General features: G+C 43.3%; 1 protein-coding gene and 1 long non-coding RNA gene across 23 annotated transcripts in view; one reads left to right on the top strand and one right to left on the bottom strand.

The window, feature by feature from the left end:
- Positions 1–27,852, top strand: part of LOC142158001 (uncharacterized) — a 216,641-nt gene that overhangs the window by 47,925 nt on the left and 140,864 nt on the right. The gene's annotated exons all lie outside the window — the stretch shown is intronic.
- The window catches only part of PLEC (plectin), a 239,186-nt gene continuing 221,819 nt past the window's right edge, over positions 10,486–27,852 (bottom strand). For all 22 annotated transcript variants that reach the window (XM_075211519.1, XM_075211520.1, XM_075211523.1 and 19 more), the window contains 6 exons: positions 27,498–27,602; positions 26,868–26,966; positions 21,302–24,682; positions 13,694–20,699; positions 12,157–12,285; positions 10,486–11,284 (listed from right to left, as the gene is read on the bottom strand). In XM_075211519.1, coding sequence (XP_075067620.1) covers positions 14,394–20,699; positions 21,302–24,682; positions 26,868–26,966; positions 27,498–27,602 — 9,891 coding nt within the window. In that variant the 3' untranslated portion in view covers positions 10,486–11,284; positions 12,157–12,285; positions 13,694–14,393. The remainder of the gene's footprint in view (positions 11,285–12,156; positions 12,286–13,693; positions 20,700–21,301; positions 24,683–26,867; positions 26,967–27,497; positions 27,603–27,852) is intronic.

Genomic DNA, 27,852 nt, shown 5'->3' with positions numbered 1-27,852 from the left:
CAGTGGTCTGCGATAGCAAGTTGTACCACTGCTATAGTGAGGAGGAATGTCCAACAGAAACGAGGAAGTGATGAGAGTCAGCGGTCTGCGGATAGCAAGTTGTACCGCTGTCTGGGTGAAGGAATGGAATCCAAGTGGAGGTATCCGGGGAGTCAGTGGTCTGCGATAGCAAGTTGTACCACTGCTATGTGAGAGGATACTGGAACAGGTGATACTGGAAACAGGGATCAGTGGTCTGCTACTAGCAAGTTGTACCACTGAATATATATGTGAGGAGGTGCACGGGGAGAGACTGCAACACAGGGTAAACACGGCACCTTAACACGATCCACAGTAATATGCACAATATAGATATATATATATATGAATGACTGAACAGCACTGCAAATATGGAAAGTCTCTTGAAGTAATCCGGCACAAGATAGTACAGTCAATGATGGTAATAGTCTCAGCGGATAGTAAACTCCAGAGGAGAACAAACTCAGTCCAGCAAGGTATGCAATACACCAGCACAGTCAATGAGAAGTATGCATACCGTGGTTCAGAAGCAGGCAGTCAGACAGGAGTGCAGCGATACCTGAGCGGCAGGAGGCCGGCAGGATGAGAAGTCCCTGGATAGATGAAGCAGAGGTCTAGTAGGTGCAGCGCACAGGTAAGTAAACCAACAGGGACACGAATCCACAGGAATCGGTAGAACGCGGACTGGACTCTTGGAGGACCCAGGAGAATGGTGATGATCTAGCAGCAGGATAGCGGATGAGACAGGAATCCAATGCTGACAGGCGGGTAGAGACCAGCGGAACACAGGAAGGCGTGGAGAGCGGATCAGCAGTAGATGGACGATTAGCGCTGGCAGCAGCAGCAGGACTCTGCGGATCCCCGGAGGTAACCAGTAGCAACCAGCAGGTGCAAATAGCGATGGAACACGGGTGAGCAGAGTAGACCAGGAGCTGTTGATCACGGAGAGTAGCGGATGGCAATAATAGCAGCAGTCTCGAGGAAACACGGGAGAGATGAGATGAAGACTGTAGCGCACAGAGGTAGCGGATAGGAATCAGCTCACAGTCACGATGTTGAAACACAGACGAGTTGCAAGCTGGAGTCTAGTGCACGGAGGCAGCGGGTAGGACTCAGCTAACAGTCACGATGTTGAAGCACAGACGAGTTGTACGCTGGAGACTGTAGTGCACAGAGGCAGCGGATAGAAATCAGCTAACAGTCACGATGTTGGAACACAGACGAGTTGCAAGCTGGAGGCTGTAGTGCACGGAGGCAGCGGATAGGAATCAGCTCACAGTCTTGATGATGAACAGGTGAGTAGATGTGGAGAGTGGCTGAAGTGCACGGAGGCAGAGGATAGGAATCAGCTCACAGACTTGATGATGAACAGGTGAGTAGATGTGGAGAGTGGCTGAAGTGCACGGAGGCAGCGGATAGGAATCAGCAAACAGTCACAATGATATGAGATAGAGTTGAAGTGGCTTAGAAGACTGTAGTGCACGGAGGCAGCGGATAGGAATCAGCTAACAGTCACGATGATACAATTGATGGTAGAAGTGGTATGGGAACCACAGTAGTAGAAGTGGTTTGGAAACCACAGGAATCAGCAGCGCTGAACAAACGAGGAAACACCTTCAGAGACTCATGGGGAATGAGACTCCAAGATCAGGCAACGTGGTGTTGACCACAGGTGCTTAATATAGGGAGTGTTGCCTGATCTGCCAATTAAGTTAAAGGGACATACACTGAAGGGTAGGAAAGGGCTGCGCATGCGCAGACCCTCAGGATGGAGGACGGCCACGGTTCCTAAATGTCCGGGAAGAGGCACTCACGGTCCGGTGAGTGACACTGCCTTTTCCGACCTTGGCTTGCTCTTGGTTCCTTCTACCCTTCTAACTGATACTAGATCTGTTACAGAACAATCAGACTACAAACATGTAGTCTGCGCGCGCAGATTCTGCTCTGAACCATCAAGTGATTGCTTTGACTCAAAGCATGCAATCTTGGACCCAGGTTATGAAAAGTCTGCAACTACATAGCTCAAATCACTGAAATCCCATCTCGTGTAACTCCTCAGGAAACCTATTTATCATTCCCTCCAAGGTGCAGTATTGACCAACATTACCATCACTAGGGATTCTTCCTAGTTCTGCTGCACAAGAGGGTTGTAACTAGGGCTGTGCGACAGGGGCGACCGCCCAGGACGCAACGCTAAAAGGGGGCGCAATTTGGGAATATTTTAGGTGAGTTTGGTTAAAATTGAGGGCTAGGGGGGCGGCATTGCTCTTTCTCGCCCCAGGCGCTAGAATTCTAAGTTACGGCTCTGCATCTACCTTACTTAAACAGGACAGCCCCAAATGAGGGAATCTGGATTATATCACTGATTGAATGAATTTACTTTGTGATGAGCCAAATCATTGTACCACAGCAAAAGCCATCTTGACGTCTCTGCTAAGGGAGACGTACGGGGGCAGGGTGATGATGGGTTGCTGACACTACTTGGAAACCCTTTGACATTTAAAGTAGTGTTGCATCCTATTCATAGAGGTTTACCCAAACACATAAAACTCCAAATAATTTGGATAAATATATTGAATTCACATTAATATTGATCAAAGACTTTCTGAGAGAATAATGGAAAGACGAGGGGCATCTGCTTCATGCCTTAATTATAAACATAATATATATTTATATCTATATCCTGCCACTCAAAACTTCTCAAAAATCACTTCTGCTCTGGATCCCAAGCCTGAACCAATGCTGGTGGATCCAATTTGAGGAGATCTTACTTTCCATGAGATGCACCGACAGTGATCCGAGGTTCTATGTTTGTAGTGGCGTCAGCCTAGTCTATATGTAGCTTATATCAAGAGGACAATGTTTGCAGCAGATTGCAGAAGAATAAACTGTTATGTGGACTTGTATATCAATGTAATTTATTCTATCAGACAACCTTTGCTCTCTAAATCTCCTGAACTTTAAGATAAACTGATCATGATTCATTCCCATCTATTGCTGCCAATCATAATTGAGGCCAGTACACAGATGATTTATGCTACAACAATGATTGATGCCAGTGCAGGAGTTAATTTTATGGACACACAGTTTAAGTGATAACCACAGACAATAAATCGTCTCAATATAGCCCAGTCACTGTGAAACCATCTGCTGTCCTTGGCATTCCTTGGCTGATAAGTCACAATACCTCTATTGATTGGAATAAATGGACTCTGACTTTTTATTCGGAATATAGCCACTTGAGCTGTCCTGAGACACCTGCTTCTAGCCCTCGGGGGTTGATAGAGTGCCTGCTCAGTATAATGAGTATTGAAATGTCAGTGATAAAAACGATGCTGATCGAATGACTAACCATCAATCTTATGATGGCTCCATTGAAGATCTGCCAGGAAATGTGATACCTTTCGCTCATATTTAATATCTCTTTTTGAACCTAAATAGTTAAAAGTCCTCAAGGAATACTTGAAGGAGAATAGATCTAAGGAATGTATCTAACCTTCAATCCCTCTGAGTGGAGCAACATAATTTTCTGTGGAAAGCAAGAGATGGCTTAAGTTAACTATTAATTATAGTAAACTTAGTAAAGTAGCTTAAAAACAATATCCTCTCCCATTGATCCCTGAGTTACTTGAAAGACTGCAGTCTGCAAAGATGTTTACGAATCTGCATGTTCATGGGATGTAGAACTTCATCTGCATTAGACCAGGGTACGAATGCAAGACCACTTTCTGGACACGTTATTGTCACGAGCCGTGGCTTTACTACCAGTCGTCGCGGCTCGCTTCTCACTGCTGCTCGTCCCAGCCGCCGTCAGGACGATCGGGACGTCACTTCCGGCCGTTGCCAGGGCAACAGTCGGACGCTTCTTCAGCCCCTGATGTGTCCTGGCAAGCTGTTGCTCGGGCGCATGCGCAGTTTACACACTCACCAGCTGGGGCCTATTGTCTGTTTATGGAGCATGCTCCTGATTGGTCATTATCTGTATTTATGGCAGGGAGGGCTTAGCCCCCCTGCCGGTTATAGCGTTCAGCTACCTGGCTGCTGACCTGCTGATTGTTCTGTGTTCCTGTACTGCTGTACCTCTGGATTGACCTTTCTGTGTATGACCTTTGGCGTGTTTATTGGATTGTGATTCTCTGCTGGTGACCCTGACTCCTGCCTGTGACTCGGATATCCTGTCTTTCTGCTGGACCTGACCCTTTGCCTGGACCCCACTTTGCTGATTGCCCGTGCCCTTTGCCTGTCCCTGACTTTGCCTCGTGCTGCCATTTCCTTGCCGCGCCACGGTTTAAACCATGACCTTGTACTACGCAAAGTATAAGACCTGGGGGCATCTGAGTGCCTGTGAGCACATCAAGCTCTACGGGAAAGGCGGCTGCTAAAGGCGAAGACCTCTACCACCTGTTCTACAAGCTTATGACTATACCCGGTAGACGTGACAGTTATTGACAAAATAACACCCCTGCAATATTTCGGCACTTATTATTACGGTTTATATATATAGCACCAGTTATATTTCAGGCAATGAATAGGGAATCATTCTAAGTTTCCTACAACACATATAAGTTGCTTGCAAAATGAATATCAAAGACAGGGGTTATATCTGGAAAACTGAAGAATGATTTTTAGGACAATTCGGTGAACATGATACATTCAGCATTGCACCAAATTTTCTTTAATACATGATAATAAATCTGCATTTTAGAAATATTTTTGTATATAATTTGTAATTATCATTTTGTTTTCTACACACTGAGGAGGTCATTTATGAATCAAACCCCATTCAGTGCCCTCAGTTGTCTGCCTAGAGCACCACAAGGGGCACATCTTCTCTTAGGAGATACTACCGCCAACCAAAAGTGTGCCAAGGTGATCGTAGAGGCAAAAAATGAATATTTAGAGGCGCACTGCAAAAGTGCAGATGTTAAAGTCCATCCTCATATCCTACAAATAAATATGTGCACTATGATGCTTCTTTAACTTGTATCTGAATGTTGTACTTTTATTCTGTATTCTTTAATATTAAATACCATTGAATAATGCCTGAAGGAGCCTGTGGCCATGTCCCTGAGTTATGTGCAGTGGCCATCTTTAAATGTACTCCGGGAGGGTTAATACCAGGTGATGGAGGAGTTAAATTCACCAGAGCTATTCGCAGAGTGTGTAAAATGATGTTTAAAAAATGTACTTAATAAACTTACAGTGTATACAATATGTGCTGTGGCGCAGGGAGAGTCATACCCGGCATCGTAGCATCAAGCCAGGGAACAAGAGAAAATGGTTTTAAAATGAATAAAAATATTTACTGTGCATGTGGGCGCTGTGCCATGGTAGTTAACTGGTGAGTAGTGCCGAATGTGTTAATTCTCGATGCTAGTTGCCCGTTGTGTGTAATTGTAAAAGTATAGCTATCCCTAAATGTCTATTAAATGTATATGTAAAATAAAAAGTACTTTTTGTTCGTTGTAGTCCAGCGGGGATGGAGACTTCACCCCCCGCAGCCAGCTTGCAGTTGCTGTTGGAGGGACTTACACAGCAGCCTCCTGGATTCAAATGAATCTAGGAGGGTCCCAGCAGGCTGCACCGCATACTGGAGCTCAGAGAGCCTCAGGAGCGGCAGAACAGGACCTGGTCCCTTTCTCCCTGACACTATTTTTGGCCAGGGGAGAGAGCCAGACTCTGGTGCAGAGTCCCTGGAAGTATTTTAGGTGGGAGATTTAAAAAAATAAATCTCCCATCCCAGACATTCTGGCACCAGTGGAGGAGAGGAGGCTTATCCCCCCTCTCCCTGGCAGCTCGTGGACAGGGGTGGAAGAACACTTCTCCCTGCCATTAGCAGTAATGTAAAAAGGTGTTAACCCCTCCAGACTGATTCACGTGCAGTCTACATGAATCAGCCTGTATTGGTTAAAGGGACAAGAGGCTGTATTACCTCCTGCCAGGTTATGTGTGCAGAACTGTGTATAAAGAGCCCTGTTTTACCTTGAAATGTATTATTCCATCTATACTTCTGGAGATCCCTAGTACCTCAAACTAGTGTATGTTACTGTCCTTATTAGTACACTTGAGCTAATAAAACATCACTGCTTGAAGATCCTGCTTACCTGTTATAATTCCTGTAACCTACAGATTAGACCAATCTAATCCGTTATCCGGCTGTTCTGAGGTTGGGACCCAGCATCCAGTACCACTGCTCTACCTGCTATCTGCAGCTCTGGTCATTGTGAGAGGCTGAGGGAACCATCCACAGCAACCGTGATCTGAAGGAAGAGGTCAGGGGTACCAACCCAGGTGCCCAGCAAGAGGGTACACTAGCAGCGAGAGTTATCCAGAAGGAAGCTGTTTTAGGCACTGGTGAAGGAGCCTAGTGGTGACAGCAGAGCCCCTCCTACTGTGTTTAGAGGGGCGCAATTGGGATAAAGAAAGGGGACGATGGCAAGGCAAGCCCAGCCGGTCCCCAGCACCACGACAGGGTGGCATAGGAAGTTCATCCTGTCACTGAGCAGTTATCCCATTTTGAGCTATGGCATCCTATTCATCCATAAGCATCTGGCATAGATGATTTGGTGTTGGCCTATGAGAAAAAGTAAGCACTGTGACAGGAAGTGGAGACAGCCCAAGAGCTGCCGTACGTGTGCCAGCATCTCTGTATATTTCAGGATTCTGCACACTGTCGTAGCTCTATTTCTGAAAAATAGATTCAGCAAAATGTAGACTTAAATCACAGAATGATGAAGCAAAAGCAGAGCTCGAATATTGTATAACCAGCACTTTATTCCTCATCATGTAATGTCCTGTTCCACTGAAATTACACTCATTTCTTTAGCAGCCACATAATTTTCTCCAGTAAAAATAATAAAGGAGGGCAATGAGCATGTGGGGGGACACAATTCCTAATTTAGGACATATTCAGTTACTGGATGCCACAAACTATGGCAATAGTGGTTCTTATTAGGGTCCTGCTCCATAGAGCCGCTTATGTGGTGTTGACTACTTTATACAAAAGACTTTTAAACGATACAACTCACATGCATTTGCTGTATTGGCGTCCAGGCTGGCGCAGAGAAGGGACAGGTGTAATGCGGAGGCTTGTACTGGAACAGTGATGCTTCTCTGAATGGGTGGTGACCTCATTGCAGGCGCTGGGCACATACCTGGAGCTATAAATACCTACCAGTGGTTATTAAGTCTCATTCATGCCAGTACCTAGAATTTCTGTGCGTTTTTTGTGTACTAGAACTAGGCTATTCCTCTAACCAACGTTTATCTGCTGCTAGACTTCTGACCACCGTTTGTCCACTGCTTGTGCAACAGACCTCGCCCATATCTCCGACCACCATTTGTCTACTGCTTGTGCACCAGACTTCGCCCATGTCTATGACCACCGTTTTTCCACTGCTTGTGCACCAGACCTCAGCCATACCTTTGACCACCGTTTGTCCACTGCTTGTGCACAAGACCTCAGCCATACCTTTGACCACCGTTTGTCCACTGCTTGTGCACAAGACCTCAGCCATACCTTTGACCACCGTTTGTCCACTGCTTGTGCACCAGACCTCAGCCATACCTTTGACCACCGTTTGTCCACTGCTTGTGCACCAGACCTCAGCCATACCTTTGACGACCGTTTATCCACTGCTTGTGCACCACTCGGCTTTAACTCTGACCACCGTTTGTCCACTGCTTGTGCACCAGACCTCGGCCACACCTCTGACTACTGTTTGTCTACTGCTTATGTACCAGACCTCAGTCATACCTTCTTTTGACCACCGTTTATCCACTGCTTGTGCACCAGACCTCGGCCATACCTCTGACTACGGTTTGTCTACTGCTTATGTACCAGACCCTGGATTTGAACTTTAACTGCTTCTTATTCAATCTGGCTTTTAGTTTGCCTGTATACAAAAACACTGACCATGGCCTATTCCTTATCTGTGCTTAGGTATATGTTTACCTGTACATTGTCTACTCTGGAACTTCTATACAGCAACTACAATGGTTTCCCCAGCACCTATTTCCCGAGTGCTCCACCCTGCTGTTTTTGTTTTCGAGCACGTCGTGGTTGCAGCTTCTGCACAAATTTCCTGTCTTGTCTGTGTGTTTCTATCTTTTCTTCAATGACATTAGTAATGTAGGGATTTGGCTGACTGTATTGCGTTGCAAAATATTGATACTTCATATGTCATACATTGTATATATCGGTTACCCTGGGGATTTCACTGTCTAGGGAATCATTCACGAGTCTAGGGGAGAAGGATGGAGTATTCCTCTGTTTAGGAGACCATTGTATTTCATAGGCTAGTGTACAATGATTATCTAGCTTCCATGTTATGTCCTGTGACTTAAGGTCTATATAGCTGCAATACGTGTCCTGAGATATTTCCAAAACCTGAGACTTCCCACTAATAGACCCCAATCAGGGAGAAGCTAAGCAATGAGTTGGTCTGTGAAATGTAACTTGGGGTAAATTACTGGTGATGGGGCTAGCGACACCCCAGATACCACACTATTAATGTCTCCTCTTTGAATATAAAGAACCGGGATACAGATAATAGAGCTCAGATTTGAGCTTTGTGTTTAAATGTTAGCTTCCTGGTGAAATTAAGTGAGACCTCAGCCACAAATCCTGATGTGGACCACCATGTTTAGTGTAAGTAATGTCATTTATCGCTGGTAGAATGTTGTAGAGATCATAATACGGTAAAACATACCATGTGCTTTAAATTCAGTTGTGGCACATTCAGTAATCCTCGCTACACCTCTAAAAGACTGACTACATAGCCACTGAGTGCAGTCTTCCAGGGGGGCATTTCTGTCCTATGATACTCATATATCACATGCCGAGATGGACACTGGGCACCTCTTCTTCAGGACGTGCACAGTGGATAGGAGCTACATTGGGGGGAGATGGAACCTGATTGGACGGATGCCACCATCTCATCCACACATGGTTTCTGCTCCTTCTCCAGAGACATCTGGACTTGAATAAAGCAGTAGTCTAACTGGAGATATACACTTGATGAATGGGAAGCTGTGGATAATATTCCTGTGTGGACATCCACAGTTGGTGTATTCATGTGATTGACAGAGTCCATCAGGACTGGCAGATTCTGACTTATTCTCTGGAGCACAGTGAACCCATCTAATACATGAGCGGGCATACCTCAATACCTCATACCTGCTGTTGTGTGCACTGTAATCAAGGATTAATGAAGAAATAAAGAAGAGATGCAGATTATCTTTACATACAAGACAATGGGATGGTGTGACACTACACAGAATGCAGGACAAACCTAACAGACCATCGAGCTTACTCTGTGAAGGACTAACACAGTCTCCTAAAACTGAATAGAGGTTGTCGTAATTGACATTAAGAAAAATAAGATTTTTATTGACAGTCGGTGACACTATCCTTAAGAAGAAAAACAGGCTGTCCACTGAGGCGATATGTCGTTTCAAGTAATGGAAATAATAGAATTCAAATGCAGAAAATATTTTTTTTATTACACACTTATTATAAGTGAAAATGCAGTAATGTGATTATCTGCAGTGGAACATTATTATTCTCTAGAGATTATCATGCTACTTGATCTTTCTTTTACTCAGTTTTCAAGCATTATTTCTTATTTTCTGGTGCTTCAAAGGGATTCTTATCCCAAATAAGTTTTCTGCCATTGTTGGTGCCCCCATACTATAATATCACATTATATATATATATATATATATATATATATATATATATATATATATATATACACTGTATATATAGAGGAACCATTGACAGTCACATAAAACACATGATATTGTATAGGGGAGGCAGGTACCTGTCCATTTATTGGGGTGCAGGCTGGGAGCGGGCAGATGAGCAGAATGCAGTGTCTGTCTGTACATCACTCACTGAGTAATTATACATATAACATTATTATTTTTGGGAGATCATAAAAGGTTAAAGTGAGGGATAATAATTCTAGTACCTCACTTCAGCACCACTTTGAAACAAACGTTATCTTGTTGGTTTTGGTTACTGTAAAGGAATAAAGTGACTATTTATACATTTCATAACTAGCAAATGTCCACTTATTAAAATTTCATTATAAAATCTCTTTACAGCATGTTCCCTCATGTTGTGCTAATTACTAGTTTGGGGGCGGCGGGTGCTACAGGTATGGGATTAATTATCCAGAATGATGGACACTTCCAGTTTTCCAGATAAGGAGTTTTCTGTAATCTTGAGCATCATGTCTAAAATCTGCTAAATCTCATTGAAACAACCCACCTTTCCCCACAATGTTTATGTTTCGTATCGCTCCTCACAGTGACTTTATATGATGTGTGTGTGGATGACATTATCACTGAGCAGACAATACTGGTGGATCGCAGGTTTCTGGATAAAAGATCCCGTACCTGTATTACGCAGAGGTACAGAGAGATGGACGACCACACACTCAGACAATACTCAGACAATACTGTACTTCATGTATCATTTTACTTTTTGCATTGAGAGAGGCAGAACTCTGCTCCACCTGGTAACAAACATTTTTCGTGTATATACAATTCATCTTAGTGTTAGTACTGTGCCCTTCAAACAACTCACAGACCAGCAGGCACTGACCAGCGCAGAAGGGCTAATGTGAGAAGACAGCACCAGTCTGTGTAAGAATGGGACAATGTTCACTTTCTGCAGTGTTAATGACAGAGTAATGCCATTTTATACACTATAGGTTTCATGGCAGCAATTCCTATGACAAGGCAGTTATGGAAAATATACAGTTACAATGGCAGCCCCAGATACACTTTAATTCTAATGAACAGGGCCGAATATTAATTTCTACCCATAACTCCTCCTTTGCACTATTCCTATAGCTAAGCATGGAGACGAGAGGCTTGTGCATGCAGTTTGAATCTGGTCAATGAGTGCTGGGGCGGGCGATGGTCTGGAAGATGATGGCATGCAGTTGACTTGATTGTTGAACCCCTGGATGTGGACAGAGAACTTTTTGAAGGGCAGGAAAGAAATGGGAGAGACCTCCATGGCACAGAGAGCGATATGATAGGGGAGCGATAAGGAAGACAACAGAGGATCAGGGGCTTCTATATTTACACACATAGGACAACCCCAAAGAGGTGTGAAAGAAAGTTCAGACTCCCACTGGGCCACCACAGTCAGATCGAGGGCGGGAAGCAGCTCCCTATTCTGTGTGAGGGTCCTTATTTTCTGTTTAAACAGTTACCCCTTCCAACAGGACAGATGGTACATCCAGAATGTCTATAAAATGAAAGGAATGGAGATGTTGAGGAGATTATAATGTATAGTCATATATACAGAGCACATATGTAATGGAAATGCAGTATATGAGTAATGGTAACACTATGCTCATGTGTTGTAGATACATCTATAATTCAGCGGCAGGACACTGTGCCATAATAACATATCCCACACTATAGGACATCTGTTCTTTGTGTCATACATATAAGCACTCAGCAGCCACTAATCCCACCCAGTTACTGCCAATATTCCTGTACAGCACAGAATACGTTATTTCCATATAAAATATATAACAAATGTACCAGTATATTTATAAGCAAAGCACGTAATAATTAGCGAGTTATTTTCCTTTATCTGACAGTTACACATTCTGTTACATTGTACTTAATAGAAATAGCCACCCCTGTCCATACCCACAATGCACTTTGTTTGGAAAGTTACAACATAACATTGTAAACAGTTTTACCAGACACTGTATATTCCACAATGGAACCATTCCACCAGTCATATGACACAAGTGTGTGTGGCTTTTCCGGAACCAAGAGACACAAGAGTGCATAAACTAAATTTCACACGTTTTACTCCTTTAACTCACATCTGCTCCTCTTACCTTTTTATCACTATTTCAAATAACTATTTTTCAAAGTAAAAATGCCAAAAAACTATATATCTATCTTATTACTATGTGTTAGTATTATAAGCAATCTTGTATATTGTGCGGCTTTGATTATAAGGATCTCTGGGTTGCAGAGAGGCTCTTGTCATCGGTATCGCCTATTCTCCCAGTACAGCATATAGTATCACCTATATATAATCAATGTTAGATTTATCAGGAGCCATCTCAGACATTCCTAAGTAGAATAAATAGGTACCTGGATTTGGGGATGCAAAGTTGGTTCTGTGGTGGTCAAGGTTTCTGGTTTACATGGAGTCCAGAATACGGCAAGTCCCGAATCACAGGAGAGACGATTCTTGAAGCCAGAAACAGTGGAGCTCAAACCCTAATACACAGCACATCCAAAACATACGTGTCACATACAACATAACGTGTTACATGCAGCACATAATCCACAGAGCACAGGATACGAATAAAAATGGGCAAGCGGAGCCATGAAGAGAACACAAGAGGGAGAGAGAAACAGGCACATTTAGAACAGGTCCATTAGCCACAATAATACCCCAGTGAGCTGGTCGGTGACAGCACCACCCTGCTGGACACATATCACACAGTCCCCAGACTCTTATTTACCACACAATAAACAGATGAGGATATAGAAACTGAAGTGAGATATTGTTACATTTCTGGCAATATGTAAATATGTTTGTAATAGTAGGTCTAAGAGTAAAATATAATAAATAATAGTGGATGTTATTTGCATGGGGACAATGTATCTTTAAAGCACAGTATAAGGGGGCTGCAGGGGGTCACACTGAGGGGGCCTTCAACGCCCTGCTCTTGTAAAACGCTGTGGTGATGGCGGAACGCACGGCACTTGTTGTGAACGGAAGACAATGCAGCTTGTAGTGTTATCTCACATCCATAGACCATCCTGCCTTCAGACAGACCACCCTGTGTGGAGAGCGTTCAACAAACCCTAATTTTACAAGCGTTTGCAAAGAACTCTGTGATGCCCCATAGAGGCTTTTGTGGCGCTCATGTGTCCGAGACCTTTATATATATATATAGTTTAAGTGCTACACTTTACATTGACTCAGAGTAAACTTCACAGAATGAAATAACCCTTCTCTCATGGTGCTATAATACTTCCCAGCATGCTCAGCTTTCACATGCTGAAACAGAATAGGAACAATCCAATTTCAAGTGGCTTTTACTGGATTATATCTATTGCACCGCACCGGTTTTCTCCCACAGCCTAAAATAAAATATAATGGACCCTAGAGTGTCTGTGCACTACAGAAATTTAGGCTGTAAGCTCCAATCTGAACTCACGTATAATAAGTGATGACATATGAACTCAGCGTTCATACAAATATTATTCACAGGTATCTGCATATATAGATATCCCTTTTGTATTTTTAATATTATAGCTACAGCTTGTGTTCCCACTCCTAGAAAACAGGCAATTAGATACAATATGCATGCTATACTTAATATTTATACTCTTAGATAATCATATTCTCTATGCTTTATCACTTTAAAATTTATAGTACTGAAAACTGGGTCAAGGTCAGAGTGTGGCGGGCACACACAACTGAAAGTGTCACCACTAGGTCAGAGTAGGGGACACACACACACACACACTCATTTTTTATAGTCAAAGACAATTTGTGATGATGAAACAAAGGAAGGGGATAAATAAAAGTAGGTGTAAATGGATGACACCTTCCCAGGTTCAGACAGAAATGAAAAGACAGAGGAATTGCAAATTGTGAGTACTAAAGACTTACAGTTGGGTGTTGTGGGGCCTCTTGGGAAGACAAGAGTGAAGTACACACAGGAGGGTTCAGGAGAAAGATCGGTGTGGAGTAAACTGGGAAAGGTTATTCTCTGTGCAGCTGAAAACTTGGTAGTAAAATAAATAGTTTTCTTCTGTGGATCATCATACAGGAAAAGTTCAACTGCTGTTGTCTAATACTATGCAGAAGGAGTTCTCTTTCATTATGTACAAAATGAGGAGTAGGTCATCATGGAAAAGGAGATGAGAGGCATTCCAGATCTTTAGGCTTTATTGAATGGGGCACTAGGTGACATGCCATTGTCCATATGGATGTGTCGGAGTGGAGTGTGTTTAGAATTCAATCCTGACAGCTGGTGGAGGCTGTTTTTTGTTCTGCAGAGGTCTCTCGATCTAGTGCATGAGTGGAGTTCTGGTACCAGACAATAGTGTTCTCTTAGACATCTCTCAATATACAAATAACATTGTAAGAACATGTATATATTAATATGTTAATGTCACCTGGTTAAAAGGGTTTTTCTCTGGCTTTTTGGTTAACATTGTAGGCACTGCTTTGAAGTACAGTTAGAAATAAAGTGAAAGTTATATATATATATATATTTATAAAATAAAAAAGTCCATTAAAGCTTCACCACATGCAGAGCAGGAAAAGGTTGTTCAAGTTCATGGATTTAGGGTGGATATTGCTGTTCCTATACAAGGCTGGGCAAAAGGGTTGGCAATGTTTTGAACCCTCTGCTCAACTCCTGGCTGCAGCTGTGACTTACGTTTAACAGTGCATTTGCCAATTCAGCTGTGTCAAATGTTCCGTCTTGAGGCCCATTTGCGTATCTTCTGCCATAACTGGTTGAGGAGTATGAGGCAGATGAGAAGCTCATAGAGAAATTTGCGTTTCCTGTGGCATCAAAGCTACCCCTTCTTGAACCTGATCTGGACCCAGTTCTAGAGCCTGATCGGGATCCTGAGGCTGAGCCGGAGCCACTGACATTGTAGGGACTGTAATAACCTTTACTGGATTGTGATGATGCTTCAAGTAGTCTCAAACCAGTGCCATCCTCTACCATGCTCTTCTCCATGGCTTCTTTGTAGGAAATCTTTAGTTTGGTTTTTGGACAGGTAAGGTATTTGGAGTAAGTGTTCACATCTCGCAATTTTTGGGCTGTGCGGGAGTCAATGGTACCTTTATGGAGGGCATCCTCTAGACTGACACGTCCTGCAATGTCAGGTTCTATAAGACCACCAGTTAAATACTGGACTTCCAGGAAGCGTTGTCCAGCTTCATAGTATAGCCATCCCTTTTTCAAAGCTTGGGCAGCTGACATTCTCGTCTTTGTTCTTGGATCTTCAAAACCATTAAATGCTTTCTGGGCCAGGTTAATTCTGTCTACCATGATTTTGTCTACTAGGCCTTTATTGACTGCATCAACAACTGAAAATTTTTCTCCTGTAATTGGATCAATGATACCCCCTGTACAAGCCTGAGCTTCCAGCAGTCTCTGACCAGTTATGTTGTCTACAAGGTTGCGGTGCATGGCTTCAGTGACTGATACTTTTTCTAATGTGTCTGTGTCCACTATACCTGCGATAGGGCCAGTTTCTTCGCTCGGATCACTCCAGGATGTTAACTGAGCCCTTCCAGCAGGGCTAGCTGGGATAGATGATGAAGAACCCACAGAGGAGGATCGTGATCGGAATCCACCCACGTTACCTGAGAGCATGTCTGCAAATTCTGTAATGGATAAGGACCCTGAGCGATACTGATCCAGGGAATTCTGATCAATGAGACCTTTGGAAATGGCATCATCAATATCGTACTGTCGCCCTGACCGTCTATCAGTGATCATAGATTTTACTACACCATCTGATGAGGAGATAGTGACCTCTTCCCATTCGCATTCCTGTTCAGACAGTTCTATATATGTCTGGTGGTCAATAAGGCCTTTACGATAAGCTTCATAAACAGACATTTCTTTACCAGTTTCTGGGTCAACAATGACAACTCTTCGCTTACGAACTGAAGACTTGGATGAAGTCTTTCTTTCCCGTTTCTTTTCTTTTAGTGGCAAGAGACAAAGCCCAGTTTCTGGATCGATAATGCATCTTTCCATTAGCTGAAGGTAGGTTAGATTTTCCTCCGTGTTAGGGTCAAAGAATCCTTTAGTATCATCACTTGGATCTGTGAGAATCTCATTCATCTCCTCATCGAACAGACCTCTTTTGTAGGCCATCTCTACTGGCAAGCGATGGCTTTCTTCTGGGTCAATAATACCACCTGTGGCAATTTGGGCTTCCAGCAATCGAATGCCATGATCTTTTAGAATTAGACCTTTCTTCATGGCTTGGAAAAGTGAGATAAGCTTCCCTGAATATGGATCCTTATAACCAGTCACTGCTCGCTCAGCTGACAGAAGTTTGTCTTTAAATTCTTGCCCCACTATACCCATTCGTACAGCATCCTCTACTGCTAATTTGAGACATTTTATTGGATCAATAACATACCCTGTGGCTGCTTGGGCTTCAAGTAACTCAAATGCTGTGCCTGGCCTGATCATGCCTTTCTTCATAGCTTGGTAGATAGAGTACCTTTCTTTTGTAGCTTCTACATATACACCAGCAATGCAACTTGTCCCCTCCAGGAATTTTTGTAGGTTTATTGAGACTTCCTCAATAGAAGTTAGACCATCTTGCAAGCGTTGCGCTGTCACTGCATCCAGTACGTTTGACCGTATCAGTTCCTCCATGGTAATTTCTTTCCTCAAACCCTTGAATGTAAGTTTCCTCTTGTCTGCAAGTGGCAGGAGAAATAGATTGCTCTTTTCATCCCTGTGGCATCTTTTCAAAAGCTGAGAATAGCTGAGTTTTTCTTCTGTTGAAGGGTCCACATAACTGCGGACCTCACTTGGCTCGGACAACATGTCAAGTGTTTCTTTGTTGAGATAGCCACGCATAAAGGCAGTTTCATGTGGAATGTGAAATCCAAATCGGGGATCAATTATACCTCCTGTAGCTAGTTGGGCATCAAGCAATCTCAAAGCTTGATCAGGGGGGATTAAGTCTTTTTTCATTGCTTGGAAGATTGAAATCATTTGCTCAGTGTAAGGATCTCTGTAGCCGGTCACTGCTCTTTCAGCAGACAGAAGTCGGTCATGAATTTCGGGACCCACCACTCCTTTACGCACAGCTTCATCTACAGTTAACAATTCATTCTTCACAGGATCAATCATAAAGCCAGTGGCTGCCTGGGCATCTAATAGGACATGAGTTGTATCAGGAGAGATAAACCCTTTCTTCATTGCCTGATAAATACTGACAGTTTCCTTAGAGCCTGGCATTTGCAGTCCTGCAACACATCCAGTTCCATACAGGTATCTCCAGACAGTCTCAATCTGTATAATTTCTTGTATAGATTTTGTTCCTTGCTTAAGCATGTTGTAGATTTCAAATGTGATTAGTTTAGACTCGTACAACTCTTCAGCTGTAATGCGTCGACGGACAAAGTCATAAGAGTGTAGTTCTTGTTGCCGAATTATTTCAGTTTTCTCAATGATCTCAATAATGATGATAATCATACGCTCCTTGGTCAGTCTACCAGCTTGGAATTCAGCCATTAATCTATCTCTTTCCTCTTTAGGTAGAAGATCTGACTGCATGAGCTCCCATATTGTCATTGTAGAGCCAGCCATGCTTCCAGCAGGAATGTCCACTGTTGTCTCTTCAAACACCTTCTTTGTATCTTCTTCAGTGTAAACTTTACTACTTTCTACTGCTTTAGGTTGTTCAGTTTTCTTTAAAGGAAGGAGGGTCAACCCTGTTTCTGGATCTTTAATGCATCTTTCTTTAAGTTGCAAGTAAGTCAAATTTTCATGACTGTTGGGGTCAAAGAAACCTTTTGTGTCATCAGTAGGATCAGCCAGGATCTTGTTCATGGCTTCATCAAAGTAACCACGTTTATAGGCAACTTCTACCGGGACACGGTGACTGTGAACTGGGTCAATAATACCACCTGTTGCTATCTGTGCTTCCAAGAGCCGTATTCCATGGTCTTTCAGAAGTAAACCTTTTTGCATAGCTTCAAACACCGATATGGTATTTCCAGAGTAAGGATCTTTGTATCCTGTTACAGCTTTTTCTGCAGAAAGTAGCTTTTCATGTAATTCTGGTCCGACAACTCCAGCTTTTACTGCCTCATTCACGTAGAATTTTTGGTTCTTTACTGGGTCGATAATAAAACCAGTGGCAGCTTGTGCCTCAAGGAGAACCATAGCTGTCCCAGGCCTCAACAGGTTCCTCTTCATAGCTTGGTAAATGTTCATTTTTAGTTTGTTCTCTTCCACGAAAACACCAGCTATGCAGTCACTGCCCTGGAGATACCTCTTGACTAAATCTGTATCAGATATTTCTTTCACTGACTTTTTGCCTTCTTTTAGCTGCTCAAACTGAGCTTTGTTAATGATGTTGGCCTCCAGTAGTTCATTGGCAGGAACTGGAGCTCGAAGACCAGTGAAGGTAAGACGCTGCTGTTTTTTGGTCTCTGTTTCTTCCACAATGGTAATCATGATTTTTATGATTTTTTCTATTGTAACTTTGCCAGTCTTATATTGACGGATCAGCTCTTTCCTTTGCTCTTCGGTGAAGTATTCTGAATGGATTAACTCCCATATAGTTATAGTCCTTCCTTTAAAGCCGCCAAGAGGCACTTCAACTGTTGTCTTATCAAAGGCTTCTTTGGCTTGAGAGTCATTGTAAACCTCTTCTAATTGGGACTGTATAGCTTGTTCAGAGAGGGGCAGTAAAAAGTGACCAGTTTTCTTGTCTACTTTGCACTTTTTCTGTAGCTGTGCATAGGAGAGATTTTCTTGACTGTTTGGATCATAGAAGCCAGTATTTTCATCAGCTGGTTCAGAAAGCATTTTAGTTGTTTCTTCATCTAGGTGACCTCGTTTATAAGCAATTTCAAGTGGCAGACGATGACTATTTACTGGGTCAATTATGCCACCGGTGGCCAGTTGTGCATCTAGCAGTCGAATTCCACTATCTTTTGGTATAAGTCCCTTCTTTAGAGCCTGGAATAGTGACAGAGTCTGTCCAGTGTAGGGATCCTTGTAGCCAGTGACAGCTTTTTCTGCAGAGAGCAACTTTTCATGGTACTCTGGGCCAACAGTTCCAGCTTTAACAGCCTCATCTACTGGGAGCAGCTCGTTATTAATAGGATCGATAATGAATCCTGTACCTGCTTGAGCTTCAAGCAGACTAAGAGCTGTGGCTGGCTTCAGTAGGTTCTTTCTTATAGCATCGAACAAGGTTTGTTTTTCACCAGTGTTTTCCACTTGGACTCCAGCTATGGCTGTGCTTCCAGTCAAATACTTTTTTATAGAATCTACCTCAGACAGATCCTTCACAGACTTCTTGCCTTGATGGAGCTGGTTGAAAAGGTCATTATCTATGATTTTACTGTCCACTAGTTCAGCTGCTGGAACAGGATTTCTTAGACCATCAAAGCACATCTGCTTCTTCTTTTCATTTTCTTCTACCACTGTAATTATGATCTTTATTATTTTTTCCACTGTAATCTTCCCAGTCCTATACTGCCGTAAAAGGTCTCGCCTCTGCTCTTCTGTGAAGTATTCACAGTTAATAATCTCCCAGATGGTGACAGTTTTTCCTTGGAATTTACCAAATGGAACAGAAACGGTGGCTTTCTTGAAGACATCTTTGGCTTCTGAATCTGTGTAGAGAAATTCTCCCTTTCCGGCTTTGTCAGTCAGAGGCAACAGACAGAGCTTTGTTTCTGGGTCTATCACACACCTCTCCATGAGCTGCAAATATGTAAGATTTTCTTGTGTGTTTGGGTCAAAGAAGCCTTTGGTGTCATCTGTTGGATCAGATAGAATCTTGTTCATTTCTTCATCAAAGTAGCCTCGTTTGTAAGCAATGTCCAGAGGTAGGCGATGACTATTGACTGGATCAACAATGCCCCCAGTAGCAATCTGGGCTTCCAGCAGTCGAATTCCATGGTCCTTCACAATTAAGTCCTTCTTCATGGCTTGGAAGAGTGATATTTTCTCTCCAGTATAAGGATCTTTGTATCCAGTGATGGCTCTCTCTGCAGACAACATTTTGTTGTGCACTTCGGGGCCAATGACATTTTCTTTCACTGCCTCTCTTACGGCCAGTCTCTTGTTAGTCACTGGATCAATTATAAAGCCAGAGGCAGCCTGAGCTTCCAACAGAATGAGGGCAGTTCCAGGTGTGAGTAGCTTCTTTTTCATAGCATTATAGATACTAATCTTTTCATTACTTGGTTTCAGCAATAGCCCAGCAATGCTGCTCTTTCCTTGCAGGTATTTTCTGACGTCTTCACGCTGTGAGAGATCACCAACAGATACTTGTTTATTGGACAATTTGTCTAACATCTCTTTGGTCAGTATTCCAGCCTCATACAGTTTGGTGGGAGAGACTTTCTGTCTTAAGCCATCAAATGCATTCTCTTGATCTCCATTTTGAGCTGAACCATCAACTGAATCGCTGCCGTTTGGCATTGCTCTGGTCTGTGTTATGGTGGTCACTTTGTGTATCAAGACCTCCTTTGTTTTCTCTAATGCTAGTCTATGTTCTTGCTCCAGTTGTTCCAGCCTCTCCCTCAGCTTTCGGTTTTCTTCCTCCAGTAGATTCTCTTGCTCGCGCCTCTTTTTATCCAACTGCTGCAGCTCTTCTTGTTTTTGTCTAACCTTGTCTTCAGCTTCCAAGTGCTTCCTGACCGCATCATCCATGCTGAGCTGCAGCAGCCTCTTCTCCTCCTCTAGCTGTCCAAGCTGACGTTCTTTTTCTGATTTCAACTTCTGGGCTTTGTCGACTTCCGTCTCAAAGAGCTTCTCCAGTTTGGCCTTTTCCTCTTCAATGTACTTTTCTTTCTGAATCAGTATTTGCTTCTCGGATAAGAATGTGGAATGGAGACTTTTGGTTTCCTGGCGTAGCTGTTCTTGTTGAGCTATTTCCATCTGTAAGATATAGGCCAAGTCAGTAGGACCATCAAACAGCAGAATCTCACTAACCGCTAAACAGAATTCTGAATTAGTTCTTAATAAATCTTTTCCATATCATTAAAGGGGATAAAGTTTTTATCATGCAGGCTGGAAGCATGGAGGTTAAGCAGTGTGCAGTGTGATGACACATTGGAGAACAGGAGAGCTGGTCTATGGATAGAGGCAGGAAGCTGAGCAATGGTCTTATTAACAAAACAAACATTATGTAGTTGGGTCACACAGAGGTTGGGGATTTGGAACTTAACTGAAGTACCCCTTTAATGAGGAACTTGGGGTGTGACTAGTAAGGAACATGGTGACCCTGGAGAAACAGGTTAATGCAGCAACACGTTTCACTGTTAATTCTGGGAACACTGCTGATGATTTGCACGTGGAAAGCAAACACAAAATATAGTAGCGGATGATCAAACCAAAATTATGATGGGCTTCATTTGGTGCATAAATAAGGAAAACTCAAAATAACAGGGTTCTTTTCCTACATTTGGCTGTCCTGATTAGTTACATAAATAAAGTAATACTGGGGGATATTATTGATACAGTAACAGAAATAATGGTACCTCTTCAGATTTTTTCTGCAGCAGCTCTGCCTCCTTCTTCAGTTTTCCTTTCTCCTTCTCAAGGTCAGAGATGGCTTTTCTTAGATCTTCAGCCTCTTTATCACTTTGCTGTCTCTGTATTTCTAAAGTATGAACCACAGTCATTTTCTCTTTGGTGTTCAGCTGTGTTTGGTGCAATTTCTCACTGATTTCTTCTGCCTGTTTCCTAAACTTCTTGGCATCCTCTTCTGCTTTGGCCTGGGCTTTACTCATTTCCACCACCTGCAGTTTGAGGCGTTCAGCTTCAGTACTTATGTCAAGCTGTCGGCGTCGCTCAGCCTCCAGGGTCTTTTGGAAACCCTCGGTCTCCTCAGCAAGCTGCTGCTGCATGAGCTCTTTATCTTCCTGCAGCTTCTTTGCTTGCTCTATAGCAAGCTGCTTCTGCTTCTGCAGCATCTCTGCTTCTGCTTTCAAGCGGGTGGCTTCTTGCACAGCTTGCATCTTTTCCTTTAGCATCTTTTCAGCTAACACTCGCTGCTCATTCAGGTCATCCTCTGCAATTTTTCTTAAACGAGCAGCCTCCTGGGCCTCAATACTCAAACGGGCTGCCTCTTCAGCTACTTGCTTCATCTTCTCAGCTTCCTCAGCCAGAAATTTTTGGGTGCTGTCTTTGTCTTTCAGTATAAGCATCTTGTTTTCCTCTTCAATCCGAATCTTCAGTTTGATGAGCTCTTCCATCTGTATTTTTACTTTGAACAACTCTTCCTCCACAAGCTTCTTCTGCCTCAAGGAGTCTGTCACTTCTTCTTTCAGACGTCCCAGCTCATCATCCAAAATGGTTTTCTGGTGATCGGTTTCCTCTAACTGCAGCTTGACTTTTGTCAGTTCACTTTCTACCTGATCCTTTTGCCGAAGAGTTTTTTCTGCAAATTTCTTGTGTTTCTCCATTTCCGCATCTGCCAGCTGTTTTTGCTTGAGGGCTGCTTGCTCTGCCTGGCCCCTCTTTGCAGCTTCCAGTTCAGCTTCTTTACGGATCTTTTCTGCATCTTCTTGTGCTTGGGCTTTAGTTTGTGCCTCTTCCTCTGCCTTTAGTTTTAGACGTTCAGCTTCCTCTGCTTGCTGACGTGAAAGCGCGGCTTCATGTTCAGCCCTTGCTCTTGCTCGCTCCGCTTCCTCAGCTGCACGTTTAGCCTTCTCTGCTTCTTCTTTTAGCTTATCAAAAATGCTCTGCTCCTGCATTCTTGTTTGCATTAATTCCTGTTCTTTTTGTTGTACTGCAGCAAAATAAGCTTTTTCCTCTGCTTGAATTTTATTCCTTGATGCTTCTTGTGCCAACTGAATTTGCCTTTCAGCCTCCTTTTCAGCTAACTCTTTCTGTTTTTTGGCTTCCTCTGCCTTAGCCTTCAGCCTTTCCACTTCTTCTAAGGCTAATTTCCTCTGTCTTGCTGCCTCCTGTTCTGCAGCAATAATTTTCTTGACCTTCTCCTCTGCCTCTTTGCGTTTTGCCTCCTCCTGAAGTGCTAACTGTCTCTGTTTCTCTGCCTCCTGCTCGGCTTTCTGTTTGCTTTCTTGGGTTTCTTCTGCAATGTTTTTCAGTTTTTGAAGCTCTAGCTCCAGGTCAGACTTGCCAGATGAGGCCTTTTCAAAGTTTATTTTCAGAATTCGGATCTCTTCTTCTATAATTCTCCTATGCTTTACTGTCTCATCAACAATATGCTTTTGCCTTTCTAGCTCACTCTCTGAGGACTGTTTAAGCAGCAGGATTTTTTCTTCAATATCTTGTTTATGTTGAGTTGCTTGCTCTTCCAGCAGTTTTCTTTGATATGCCTCATCTTCTGCCAATCTCCTAAGACGCTCATTCTCAGCTTCTTTCTCCTTCAGGGCAATTTCAGCCTCAGTCTTTAGTCGTGTAGCTTCATTAATAGCAGACAGCTTTTCTTTCAAGATCCTCTCTGCTTCAGCCCTCTGTTTTGTGACTTCCTCTTCAGCTATTTGTCTTTGTCTCTTGGCCTCTTCTGAGAGGGCACGCAACCTGGCAGCTTCTTCTGCAAGCTCACGCAGCTTGCTGGCTTCTGATTCCAACATCTGCTTGGACTTTTCACTTGTGGAGCGAGATTCCTCTTCTGCTTTGGCTTTGGCCTGCAAAAGGACCTCCATTTCAGCACGAACCTTGGTTAGCTCTTCCTCAAGTCCTTTTCTTCGTTGGATTGCCTCATTTACTTCATTCTTTAGGCGGTAAAGATCATCTTCAAGGACAATGCGTTGTTGCTCACCACTTTCCACCTCTGCTTTTAATCGGATAAGCTCTTGTTCAGCAGAAAGTTTATGGACTGCCGTTTCATCGGCTAACTTTCTCTGTTTGTCCAGCTCCTCTTCTGCTAGTTCCTTCTGACGCAGAGCAGATTCTTCAGCTTTGCCTCTCTTGCGGGCTTCTCTCTCTGCATCATCTTTCTGTTTCTCAGCATCTTCTTGCGCTAGGGTTTTCTTGTGAGCTATTTCTTCTGCTTGGAGTCTTAACCGCAGAGCCTCATTGGCTTTCTGCCTCCATTTCTCTAGCTCTTTCTCAGCTTCCTCCTTGGCATTTTCTGCCTCCAATTGCTGCTTTTTGAGACGTTCAGCCTCTTCCTGCAGGTGGGTGACTGTCATATGCTCTTGTTTTAAGGACATCTCTAGTTGGGTGGTCTTCTCCAGAAATGACATACGTTTGCTCTGCATCTCTACTTCAGCACTCTGTAGGGCCATGCTGTGAGCTTGTTTGATCTGTCTCTCTTTCTCAAGCTCTGCCTGCTTCATTCTTCTCTCTGCCTCCTCTGCTTGAAGCCTTGACTTTTCCAGGTCTTCCAAAGCCTTTTGTTTTTCCCTGGCTGCTTCTTTCTCTGCCTGAATCTTACGTTGAAGCTCTTCCTCTGCTTCACGTTTCTTTTGTGCCTCATCTTTCACCTGTTTCCGCAAACGTTCAGCCTCTTCTTGTGCTAGTTTCTTCTGCCTCTCTGCTTCTTCAGCCCGAGCCCTTAATGCCTTCAGTTCATCTTCGGCACTTGACTTTTGCTTCTGGCTGGTATCCAACTGAAGACGGATGATCCTGATCTCCTCCTCAACTTTTTTGCGGTTGTACTCTGCCTCTTCAATCAACATCGCCTTGGCCTTAATCTCTGCTTCAGAGTTCTGTTTCATCTGTTGAAACTCTTGCTGGATTGTCTTCTTTTGCTGCGCAGCATCAACAGCAACAACTTCTCTTTTGGTGACCTCTTCATGCATGTTTCTTCGCAGTTCTGAGGACTCTTTTTCTGCCATAGCTTTCGCCTGTGCATAGGCCTCAGCTAACTGCCTTTGTTTCTCAAGCTGGGCTTCTACTTCTGCCAGCTTCTTCCTCTCTTCTTCTTTCAGCTTCTCTGTCGCTCTCTGAAGGAGGGTGGGGTGGGAACAGAGGGAGGACGGGTAAGGGCAGGTAAAAAGGGATGGAGAGGGATAATGGAGACAAAAAGAGAAAAAAAAAAGAAAAATGAAACAGATGGAAAAAATAATCATATGCTCTATGGTCAAAAATCAAACTTAATTAAAAACAACAATGACTGAACACAAAGGGATGGGAGGATGTATGTAGAATGATACATGTACCTGACTCCTTGTAGGTAAAAAAAAATAATACATTTTTAGAAAGTCTATTCAGAATACACTTCCCACCAATCACAATGTCCACATTCACTGCACATCATCTGTGTGTAAACGGTGTCTTCTCATCAAGACTAATTACTGTTTATATCAAGTGTGTGTATCTTGGGTTCAATTGAGTTGGCAGCATTGATATAGAATCGTCAAAGAAAAATAATCTTTAGCTGTGTCTGTCTGGCGACCCTCGGGTGTTTACCGGGTCTGTCTGGCGACCCTCGGGTGTTTACCGGGTCTGTCTGGCGACCCTCGGGTGTTTACCGGGTCTGTCTGGCGACCCTCGGGTGTTTACCGGGTCTGTCTGGCGACCCTCGGGTGTTTACCGGGTCTGTCTGGCGACCCTCGGGTGTTTACCGGGTCTGTCTGGCGACCCTCGGGTGTTTACCGGGTCTGTCTGGCGACACTCGGGTGTTTACCGGGTCTGTCTCGCGACACTCGGGTGTTTACCGGGTCTGTCTCGCGACACTCGGGTGTTTACCGGGTCTGTCTCGCGACACTCGGGTGTTTACCGGGTCTGTCTCGCGACACTCGGGTGTTTACCGGGTCTGTCTCGCGACACTCGGGTGTTTACCGGGTCTGTCTCGCGACACTCGGGTGTTTACCGGGTCTGTCTCGCGACACTCAGGTGTTTACCGTGTCTTGTGTTTACTGGTGATATTCTTTGCTCCATTCACACTTGAACAGTTCAAAGGCACTTGAACTGATGCCACAAAGATAGCAACTGTGGGTGGCTCTAATCATTTAGGAAATGTATTGCAAAAACTTAAATAAAACGTAGGCTTTTGTGCTAAATTGGGTCTAATAAAACAACATTACTGTTGTAATAGACATTTTCAGCACATTACCCTGTTGCTCTACAATAATAGATGTCCTTGATTTGGAACCTCAGGCTGACTCTGAAATATGAAAGTGTAACTCTGAGGTGTATGACCAGTTTCCACTCCTGGTTTCCGGTTCTGGATGAAGGAGCCAGGACTGAGATGTTCTGAGACTGATAAATGACTACAGCACAGTAATAATTTAAATCACATATAAATGTCCTTTTATTGAAAACAGAGACATCTATACTGCTCTCTTTATAATTAACATTATATAATAGACACTATCACACACACACACACAGGGTGACAGCATTAGGTGTATCTGATGATATAAGCCTAAAATTTAGCATTTTACTCAAAATATTCGTATTGTTTAGCTTTACTGAAAATCTCCCCATTCTTAGTCACTAGATGCTGGAAATTGTGGATACAAAAGTCTGTCCTATGTGGGGTCTATGGGGAGCTGTGCATTGTATACAGGTCACCAGGATGGGTCTCTTTGTATTAGAATGGGGAACTGAGCTTTATACACAGGTTACCACATTGGAGCTCTGTGCGTTGTATACCAGCCACCAGAATGCTGTGCATTGTTTATCAGGCAACAGAATCTGTCTTTATGTATTGTATATTACTTGTTAGATTAGGGCATTGTATTGTATCTTGGTCACATGTTGTATATGATTATAACTCGAAATTTTCATTTTTCACAGCTTTTAAAACCATACTCACAAACTGGCCACGCTCCTATTTTGGAACCTATAGATACAATGTTTGCATTGGTGTGCTCATGCACCCACAGGACGTGGGAGAAGTCTGTAGAGTAATCTTTATTAAATAGATCTGATAATAGAGATATGCATTATATGTGAATTTCTTCTATACATTACTACTTTAACTGTCAATAACAGCGCTAAACGTGCCATATATTTGCAGCTAGGTCAGATGCTGCCTATAGAAGCCTGAATAGGAGACAGAACTGATTAGGAGTAAGGTGTGACAGACAAGTCAGGACTGAAATGACTCTGATAAAGGCTCCAGAAAATGTTATCCCTACGTTTCAGTCATTATGTCACCAGGATACCATAATACGTTCATACCTCCTCTTCCTCCAGGCGCCTCAGTGTCTCTGTGATGAATTTGATGTACTGGCTGGTCAGGGTGGTGAGTTCACTGTATTTGGTCCGGAGCTCCACATACTACAAGACAAAAACTGTGTGTGAAGCTTTTACTTACATCAGAGAGCACCTAGAAATGAAACATTAAGGTGCAAGATCTTGCAATGACAATATAGAAGTAGACCCCAACATGTCAGCTCCGTGCTGGGGCAAACTTCGAGTCAACATAGAAAATGCACCCTTCACTACCCCTTTATCTTATTACAGTAACCTCGCTCTGCCAATCTACATCTGGTATTTGCATTACTCCACAAAACTAGGCACGTCGGTCCTTAGCAAGGAACACCGTTACCTTATCTAACTCCTCCCCCTGCTGGTGCTAGCATGTGCTGCTCGTCTTCTTGCCCTGCATATCAATGCACTCTGGTGCAAATTGAGCCACGCTGCAGGAACAAAGATAACTTTGCATTGCACCTCAACTGTTTTGGGCTATGTAAATAACCTCCACTACTATTGTAAGTCAGATAAATTTGCGTTTTACTACATAGCTGTTATGTCTCCAGGACAGAACCCAAGATTATATCATCATGAAATATTCCAAGCTGTCCTCACCTCCTGAATGATGTTGTCAGAGGCTGACTGCACTTTGGGCTTCTTCAGAGGAGACACTGCTGGTTCTACCTGGGCTTTATAAGTCACAAGCTGAAGTTCAAAGTCCTAGAAGAGGGAAAGACACTGGTCACACGAGTCATTGGAGGGAAGAAGATGAGTAAACCTTTCCTTAGAGAAGGCATGGTACCGTGCGATCCATGCACAAATTAGGACAAGTGTAAGCTAGCAGCTGCAGGAGCAGTAAACACAAATGTTAAATATGTTTGTTTTTTTAAACCGCTCTTCCTAAGACACCCCATAATTCCCATTTACATATCTGACACTGTGTCCACCCTCTTTTGAGCTATAGATGAGA

Source organism: Mixophyes fleayi, chromosome 5, assembly GCF_038048845.1.
Source record: "Mixophyes fleayi isolate aMixFle1 chromosome 5, aMixFle1.hap1, whole genome shotgun sequence".
NCBI lineage: Eukaryota > Metazoa > Chordata > Amphibia > Anura > Limnodynastidae > Mixophyes > Mixophyes fleayi.
Note: the sequence above shows the minus strand (reverse complement) of the source record. Positions and strands in the feature narration are given on the sequence as shown.